We start from the raw sequence: 9,807 nt of genomic DNA on the forward strand, positions 1-9,807 counted from the left end.
GCTTTACAAGAGAAAAAATTGATAACACCCTATTTTTGAAGAAATGAGGGAGGAACCTACTCATTGTGCAAGTTTATGTTGACAACATCATCTTTGGTGCAACAAGTGATTCCTTGTGTGAGGAGTTTGCAAAGCTTATGGTAAGCGAGTTTGAAATGAACATGATGGAGGAACTGAATTTTTTCTTCGGGTTGCAAGTTAAGCAAATACTAAGGGAACGATGATAAGTCAGCAGAAGTACATTAAAGAGCTCCTGAAGATATTTGAGATAAAAAGTTCAAAAATCATTGATACTCTTATTGCCACTGCCACTTGTCTGGACATGAATGAACCTGGCTCTCCTGTTAATGCAACTATTTATAGAGGTATCATTGGTTCATTCTTGTATCTCACAACTAGCAGACCTGATATTGTATTCACTGTGGGATTATGCGCTAGATTTCAATCCAGTCCAAAGGAATCTCGTCTGAAAGCTGCCGTGAGGATTCTAAGGTATCTCAAAGGAACGCAGGACCTGGTTCTCTACTATATGTCAGGAGACAATTTTGACTTAATTGGGTATGCTGATGCTAGTTATGCTCGTTATCTATTTGATAGAAAGAGCACATCTGGCATGACACACTTTTTGAGGTCATGCTTAATCTCATGGGGTATAAAGAAACAAAAATCTGTGGCTCTTTCAACTGCAGAAGCTGAATATGTGGTAGTTGCCTCTTGTTATGCTTAACTGCTATGGATCAAACAACAACTGGAAGATTTCGGTATGTTTTTGGATTTTGTGCCACTACTATGTGATAACACAAGTGCTCTCAACATGGCAAAGAACCCGGTTCAACAAAAGCGAACAAAGCACATTGATGTGCGACATTATTTTCTCACGGATAATATTGAAAAGGGCCTCATCTGCATGAAGTTTTGCAAAACAGAGGACCAGGTAGAAAATATCTTCACCAAAGCATTGAGCAGAGAGCACTTTAAAAAGAATTGACTGGCATTGGGGTAGATAAAATCAAACTGAGTACCAGGTCCCTCAATGATTGGCTATGAAAGAATGAACACGTAAAATTTCTAAACATGCATGGCAATTCCAGAGTAAACAAGCAGCCAACAACCCTACATCTTGGTAAAAGGATGAGGCTCATATTTACAAAACTAAGTTCCCTGGTTCCTTTGACTCAGGTTAGTAGTTCCTTTTGCATTCATAACCGAATACCTTTGATTTTAAACGGCTATAAAAGTGCCACATCATTAAATGTTGTCGTCTCTCTATCACCTTTTTTAAAAAACCCAAATGTCACACCCGTTACAAACCGACCCGTCTACCCAGAACGCTACACCCATTTGCAACAGGTCCCTTACTTCCTCTAAATAACCCCAAAAGATGTCTCTTTCCCAACTATCCACATCAAAGCCACAAAATTTCCTTACTCTCTCAAAAGAAAACCCTCTTTTTCTCATGTCTCTACTTCCAAACTTCACTATGTCGTAGAGTCCAGAGCCTTCAAACACTACCAGTGTCATTCCTAATGTGCCTTCGTCTCTTGAAGTACATGAGTGCGAGTCTGAGTCCCAACCGTTACCCAGTCTGAACCCCACACCAGAACAACCACCACCTACTGGTTCTTCTCCAACCCCTTCGAGTTCTGGTTCTCACCGCAGTCATAAGACTCATAACCCCAAAAGATCTGTTGCTATAACATCTCTCTCTACCTTGTAGGAAACAATAGCAGATGGCGTAATAGTAGATAGAGAAGAGGGACAAGAGGTCTCCCGTCAACGGGTTGGGGAATTCTCTGAAACCCAACAAGATGTTGTTGGCTATGGTGAAGTATCAGCAGTGCTCGCTCCAAGTTTTGATCTGAATATTGCCATTCCGACAGATAATGTTCTTCCTACATCTTCTGATTATATTTTGGGGGTGAATGAGAGAGAAGCTATTGAGAGCAAGCTACTGATTGCTATAGAGGGAGAATTGGTTAGAGGGTATGAGTGTGATGATGAGACAATTGGGTCTCACGAGAAAGGTGAAGGTCATAGAGCTGTGGGTGGGGAACTGGTGCCTTTAAAAAACTTGGCACCACTCAGTACTACTGGGGAAACAATAAAGGAACCTGATTTCTCTGCCCAAGAAGAGCACTCTACTCCTACTTGGGATAAAACCCCTTGCTCCTCAAAAGAGCCCCATGTCAGTATTGATCATGCTCCTTCTCCTCACTTTGATGCTGAGCCTTTGAACTTTGTTATTCCTGAAATGAGACCTCTGTTTGAAGAGAAAAATGAAAATAGTGTGGAAGACTATGATAATATGACTATGGCAAGCTTCATTACTGCTAGAAGTATTAGGGAAATTCCCAAAGATCCCATTCTTAAAAGACTCACTATTAGGCTACAAAAGAAAGAAGCGTATGAGACTGTTCTGAAGAAAAACAAAGAGGAAAAGAAGAGAAGGAGGTTGGTGAAAGGGGGAAAGCTAGTAAATAAGGAGGATATGCCTCCAGCACATTTGCTTGAAGGTTAATGGAGTAGATTTTGTGATGGACGAGGTTGTTCTAGGGAATATTTTGGGAGTGCTTACTGAAGGGCTCTCATCCATTGAAGGGACATATTCTCCTAACTTTAGAAGAGTCATTCTGAAGGATCAGGCTGTACAGCAGGGGAACGGGTGCACAAGAAGGCCCTCCTTCCATGTATCAACTTATGTTTGAAATGGTGAATAAGGTCTTGCTTCCATGCGTAGAAAGGCGCCCAATTACTTCAAAAGCAGACATGTTTCTCATGGAAGCCCTGGATGCATATACCACCATCAATCTGTTGTTATTATGATTGAAAATATGAAGAAGGTGGCAGACTTTAAGGACGGAAACCATGGTTTGTCTTATGGGTTCTTGCTCACTAAGGTGTTTGAATTCTTCAAAGTTCCTTTGTTTTAGTTCAAAAACGTGTAATTGTGTTTCCGAAAATTAATGAAATATGCTTAATTGTAGGAATTGGAAGATGAACTCCCGAGATGAAATCCAACTCAAGAAGGAGTAATCTGAACTCAAAGACATAAAAGGCACAGAAACTCAGAAGTGCGGACCGCAGAATACCATCTGCGGCCGCAGGTTGTGAAGGAAAAACCATCAAAGTTTGGTGTAAAGCGCGGTCCGTACATGAATTATGCGGCCGCAAAAGCTGGGCCAGGAGCAAAGTTCAGAGAAGATGCATTTCAAGTCCCCCAGAAGTGCAGACCACACAAGAATTGTACGACCGTAGAGGAAGAGCTATGCGGCCGCAGTTAGAATTGTGCGAACGGCAGAAGTTCAAGATACGACCACAGTGACAATTGTGCGGACCGCAGAAAGAGTGTATTGCGGTCGCATACCAGAATTATGCGGCCGCAGACTTCCAATCCTGTCAAGATGAAGCAAAGTGCGGACCGCACATGGAATTGTGCGGCCGCAGAACCTCCCGAAGGGCATTTCTGTTCAAAATTTCCAGCCATGTATAAATAGATGAGTTTCATATTTGTAGGTCAACTTTTGATATCAGCTACTACAGTAGCCATTTCCTTTTACTCTTTTTAGTACTTTTTCATATTTTGAGCTATTTTAACTTAGTTTTTATCATTTTAATCTTCCAATATGAGTTTAATTATCATTTCCTCTTCTTTTCCTTCCATTTCAAGCATGAGTAGCTAGATTTTTACTAGAGTTGTAACCCAACCCTAGAGTGTAAACTTAATGGGTATTTTATTTAATGCTTGTTTATGGTTGGGTGTTTATTATTTAGCCTTGTTCTTGCTTTATTTTGTGAAATTAATGGTTGCAAACATTGGTTCATGCCTATTAGTCTCTACTTGAAAAAGAGAGACTTAGTCTAGGAAAATTTGGCTAACAAGAAATTGGGTCAATCGAGAGATTGATAATCCCAATTAAAGGGTTCAACCTAGAGATAGTAACAACCCGACTTGAGCTTTTATCAACCGTTTTGTTCAATACACATTTGGACTTGAGAAAGCCAAATTGGGCAAAAATCACTCTCTGACCGAGTGGTATTGAGTGAGTGATTAAGTGTTGATAGCTATAATACACCCCGGCCAATAAAACAAGCTTTAAAGTTTATATCCCATTAGGAAAACACCTAGGTGAAGGTCATAGCCCTAGGCTTTTTACAACATTTGAAAAACAAAAAAATAATTTCCTAGTTCTATTTCTTAAATTGCAATCGTAATTTAAATTAGACTTTAAAACAACCTAATTTTGCGGAAGTGCAAATTTAGATATACAAACTCACACGCTACGATATATACTACTAACTGCCACTCATATATCTCACTGCGGAATTCGACACCGACTCTTGTTGGGTATTATTATTGCATCCACCATTTTCATAACCTCGATTAGGGAGTGAAATTGGACGAGATCAATTTTTGGCGTCGTTTTCGGGGAGCTAAAAAACGGTGTTAGCTATATATTTAGGTATGTTTTGGGGATATCTTCTTTTCCTTCCTTGTTACTAACGTGTTGACTATTGTAGGTGCAATCATGGAAAACAATGAGCTTGGAAACATAGCTGTGGGGGATGTGGATGTTGAGGATGATCAAATGGATAAGGTCCCTCTTAAACCTCAAGCCAATAGACGAGGCCGAGCGCCTCAAAACAATGTTTCCGCTCCACCCCCACCTCCCCCACGAGAGGCACCACACCGGGTGTTGCCGAATGAAGGGTATGCAAGCGCTATAGTCCCTTCCAGTATTAAGGTGGACAACTTCCAAATAACCAATGTGATGCTCACTTTGCTCGAGCAACGAGGGTTCTTCACCGGTGCACCGAGTCAAAATGCATATAAACACTTGAAGGGGTTCGTCGATACGTGTTGGGGGAGCAAAACAAACTAATGTCTCCGAGGATGCTTTGAGGCTAAGGCTTTTTCCCTTCTCTCTTCGGGGGAAAGCTTTAGAATGGTTGGAACGTTTGCCAAAATCATTCCATTCATACTTGGGATGAACTAGCGAAAAATTTTATTTCTAAGTACTTCTCTCCCGGGCACATGACTATTCTTCGGGATAAAATTCTAGCGTTCAAGCAAGAGCCCAATGAACCACTACACGAGATATGGAAAAGGTATAGAACAATGGTAAAAGAGTGTCCCAACAATGATATGACGGTGAGAATGATCCAACAAACTTTCTATCGGGGGATCAATACCACCAACCAATGTGTAGTGAATCAACTTGCCGGTGCAAACTTCTTAGGCGTGTGATATTTTGGATGAGATGGCAGATACTTCATCGACGTGGCAATCTAGATCCAATATTCCACAAGTTGATCCCAATGTGATTTTTCTTCATAAAGAGTTACATGACCATAGACAAGCCATAGTCGAATTGACAACCACCATGAACCAATTGGGAAAGGCTCAACTTCAATAAGTGTGAAACCCAAGGCAAGTCAATACAATGGAGGGAGTAAATATGATGGTGAACAAGAGAAGAACAAGAAGTCCACAAGTGCAACAAAGAGTAGATAATTTTGTGCAAGATGATAGTGGATTTGATCAAGATGATTCCTATAATGATCAAGAAGAAGAGGTCCAATATGTGAACAACTTTCAAGGGTAAAGAAACAACTTCCAAGACCCTCGTCAATAACAATGGAGACCTTCAAATAATCAAGGTAATTGGACTTCTCACAATCAAAGCAATTGGAATAACAACACCAATCAAGGCAATTGGAGTGGAAGCAATAATCAAGGAAATTTGCATAACAATAATAACTAAGGCAATTGGGGAGGCAACAATCAAGGTGGGTGGAATAATAATCAAGGAAATCGGGGGTCGGGTTTTCAAAGGCTCCCGATGTATCAACAACCGAGCAACCCACCTCCTTATCCTTCCCATGGTCCTAGTTCTTCCAATAATGAAATGGGCCATATTGAGAACATGTTCAAGCAAATGATGGAGAAGAATGCTGATTCCGATGCCTAACTTGCTTCACACAACACATCGATTCGCAACTTAGAAGTACTAATGGAGAAAATCTCTCAAGCGTTAAATTCTCATCCTAAGGAGGCACTACCAAGTGATACGGTGGTGAACCCGAAGGGTGGGAAAAATACGGGGCATGCCATGGCCATTACTATAAGAAGTGGAAGAGGTGGGAATGCACCCACCTCAAGTCAAAGGTAACTTGTGGATGATGAGCAAGTGGTAGAAGAAGAGGAGATCCTGACCAATGTAGTGCAAGCAAATGATGAAGCACAGATTGATATTGATGACACGGTGAAATAAACTCAAGAGGAAGTGAACCCGTCTGGGGAGTATGTGATTGACATACCGGAACCGGTAGTGCAAAAGGCTAAGGCACCATTGCCTAAGCCACCTCCTCCATATCCTCAAAGGCTCGCCAAGCAAAATGGCGAGAATCAATTCAAAAAGTTCATTCATATGAACAAGAGTCTCTCGTTAAATGTGCCATTAGTTCAATCCTTGGAGCAAATGACCGTATGCGCAAAGTTTATGAAGGACTTGGTGACAAAGAAGCGGTCGATGAATTTTGAAACTATCAAAGTCACTCACATAGTGAGTGCAATTGTGCATTCGATGGCTCCTAAGTTGGAAGATCCCGATGCTTTCACAATCCCTTGTACCATTGTAAGTGTCGAGTTTGCCAAAGCTCTTTGTGATCTTGGGGCGAGTATCAATTTGATGCCCTATTCGGTTTTCAAGACCTTGGGAATTAGGTAACCAAGACCCACATCTATGATAATACAAATGGCCTATCGTACAATGAAGATACCGTTGTGAGTGATTGAAGATGTATTGGTTCGTGTCGATAAGTTCATTCTCCTAGCTGATTTTGTTATTCTTGATTGTGAAGTAGACTATGAGGTGACGATTATTCTTGGAAGACTTTTCCTTGCTACGGGGAAGGCTCTTATTGATGTGGAAGCCGGAGAACTCATTTTCCGGGCGGGTGATAAAAAGGTGGTGTTCCATGTGTGCAAATTTATGAGGCAACCGAATAGCAATGCAGTGTGTTCATTCGTGGACTTGGTGACCGATGTGATTATTGATGATACAAGTTCCACGATTAATGTGGGTGATATGTTGGAGGTCGTCTTGCTCAATTTTGATGATGACGAGATGGATGGCTTCATAGAATATGTTAATTCTTTGCAAGGAATGGGGTCGTACAAGTGCACCCTGGAAACTTTCCTTGGATCTTGAAAATAGGAAAACTCCTCCTACAAAGCCTTCAATTGAAGAGCCTCCAATGTTGGATTTGAAGCCATTGCCTCCACATCTCACGTATGAATTCCTTGGCCCTTATTCTACTTTACCGGTTATTCTTTCCTCTTGCTTGACTAACGTGCAAGTTGACTCTACATTGGCGGTGCTCCACAAGAGGAATAAAGCTATTGGGTAGACTTTGGCGGATATTTGGGGAATAATCCCCGCATTTTGCATGCACAAGATTAACTTGGAGATGCCAAACCCTCGGTTGAACATCAAAGGAGACTCAATGAAGCAATGCAAGACGTGGTCAAGAAAGTGATTATCAAATGGTTGGAAGTCGGGGGTGGTCTACCCTATTTCTGACAGTTCGTGGACTTCTCCGGTGCAATGTGTCCCAAAAAAGAGGGGGCATAACAGTGGTCACCAATGACAAGAATGAGTTGATTCTCACAAGAACGGTGACCGGGTGGAGAGTGTGTATGAACTATCAGAAGCTAAACAAAGTCACAAGGAGGGACCATTTTCCACTCCCCTTCCTTGACCAAATGCTTGATAGGTTAGCCGGCTGTGCTTTCTATTGCTTTCTAGATGGATATTCGGGCTACAACCAAATCCTTATAGCCCCGGAAGATCAAGAAAAAATGACTTTCACTTGTCCCTATGGCACTTTCGCTTTCAAGCGGATGCCATTTGGCTTATGCAATGCACTGGAAACTTTTTAACGGTGTATGATGGCGATATTTACGGATATGGTAGAGGATTACCTTGAAGTCTTAATGGATAACCTTTTGGTAGTCGGGGATTCTTTTGATGGTTGCTTGGCAAATTTGGATAGAGTATTGGCAAGGTGTGAAGAGACGAACTTGGTGTTGAATTGGGAGAAATGCCACTTTATGGTCGAGGAAGGCATTGTCCTCGGCCATAAAATTTCAAAGAATGGCATAGAGGTCGACAAGGCAAAGATAGAGGTGATTTCTAAACTTCCACCTCCAACTTCAGTGAAAGGTGTGAGAAGTTTCTTGTGCCACGCAGGGTTCTACCTGCGCTTCATAAAGATTTTTTCAAAGTGGTAAACCCCTTGTGCAAGCTTTTAGAGAAAGATGCTAAATTTCATTTCAATGATGATTGCGTGAGATCCTTTGAATTGCTAAAGTTCAAGTTGACAACTACTCCCATTACCACCACTCCTAATTGGAGTATTCCTTTTGAGCTCATGTGTAATGCTAGTGATGTAGCGGTTGGAGCTGTTTTGGGGCAATGTATCAACAAGATTTTTTATCCAGTCTACTATGCTAGTAAGATAATGAATGATGCCTAAGTCAATTACACCGTTACAGAGAAAGATCTATTTGCCATTATATTTGCAATTGAGAAGTTCCACCCATACTTGATGGGTGCAAATGTTATTGTTCATATGGATCATGCGACACTTCGCTATCTTATGAGCAAGAAAATTCAAAAGCTAGGTTGATTAGATGGGTGCTATTGTTGCAAGAGTTTGATATTGACATCCAAGATCGAAAAGGGAGTGAAAATCAAGTGGCGGACCACTTGTCTCGTTTGGAGGAGGAGGGGAGGCCGCATGATGGCCTTGAAATCAATGACTCCTTCCCCGACGAGCAACTCTTGGCTATTTCAATGAAGGAGGTGCCATGGTTCGGCGATCTAGCAAGCTTCCTTGTGTGTGGAATCATCCCGGATGAGTTCTCTTCAAATCAAATGAAGAAGCTCAAATGGGATTGTCAAGATTATTATTGGGATGAGCCTTACCTCTTCCGGATTTACACGGATGGGATAATTAGAAGATGTGTACCGGATGAAGAGCAAAATGTTATTCTTGAGGCTTGCCATTCTTTGCCTTATGATGGTCACCATGGCGGAGCAAGAACGGCGGCTAAAGTGCTACGTTGCGGTTTCTATTGGCCCACTCTCTACAAATATGCAAGTGATATGGTGAAAAGATATGATGGATGCCAACGGGCCGGTGGAATCTCAAAGAAGAATTAAATGCCTCTCACTACCATTTTGGAGATTGATATTTTTGATGTGTGGGGTTGTCACGACCCAAACTGATGGGCCACGATGGGCACCCGGTACCTTACTCAACCGAGTACCAACGTAACGTATCTTTCGTATCATACTATCATATGTAAATGAGCCGGAGAGGCTGTCGTGAGATAAGTAGAATAAAACATGAAATACCAACTTGGGCCTATAAGATCAAAATGATCACTCGTACACAAAACATAGATCGACAAGGCCATACAATCTTTTACATATATGGCATATGTCTACAAGCCTCTAAGAGTAGATAAATACCATAAAGGTTGGTACAGGGCCCCGCCATACTAAACAATACACGTCTGAATCATACTGATCAAATAAGCAACTACGGAGCAAATGGTGCGCACCAACATCTTTCATTGAGCTGATAGCCTACTTGGATAACTCTCAACCTGTCTATCGGGACCTGCAGGCATGAAACGCAGCGTCCCCAGGCAAAAGGGACGTCAGTACAAATAAAGTACCGAGTGTTTAAGACATGACAGTAGTATATAAAAAACATGAAAGAAACATGGAGTAAAGA

General features: G+C 41.6%; 1 protein-coding gene across 1 annotated transcript; it reads left to right on the top strand.

Moving 5' to 3' along the window:
• The first annotated feature begins 220 nt into the window (after positions 1 to 220).
• On the top strand, positions 221 to 727 carry LOC142172128 (secreted RxLR effector protein 161-like). The gene has a single exon (XM_075235905.1). The coding sequence runs from the start codon at positions 221 to 223 to the stop codon at positions 725 to 727; it is 507 nt and encodes a 168-aa protein (XP_075092006.1).
• The last annotated feature ends 9,080 nt before the right edge of the window (positions 728 to 9,807 follow it).

Source organism: Nicotiana tabacum, chromosome 17, assembly GCF_000715075.1.
Source record: "Nicotiana tabacum cultivar K326 chromosome 17, ASM71507v2, whole genome shotgun sequence".
Lineage (NCBI taxonomy): Eukaryota > Viridiplantae > Streptophyta > Magnoliopsida > Solanales > Solanaceae > Nicotiana > Nicotiana tabacum.

Coding starts and splice junctions, on each gene's coding strand:
- LOC142172128 (XM_075235905.1), top strand. CDS start 221: ATGATAAGTCAGCAGAAGTACATTAAAGAGCTCCTGAAGATATTTGAG.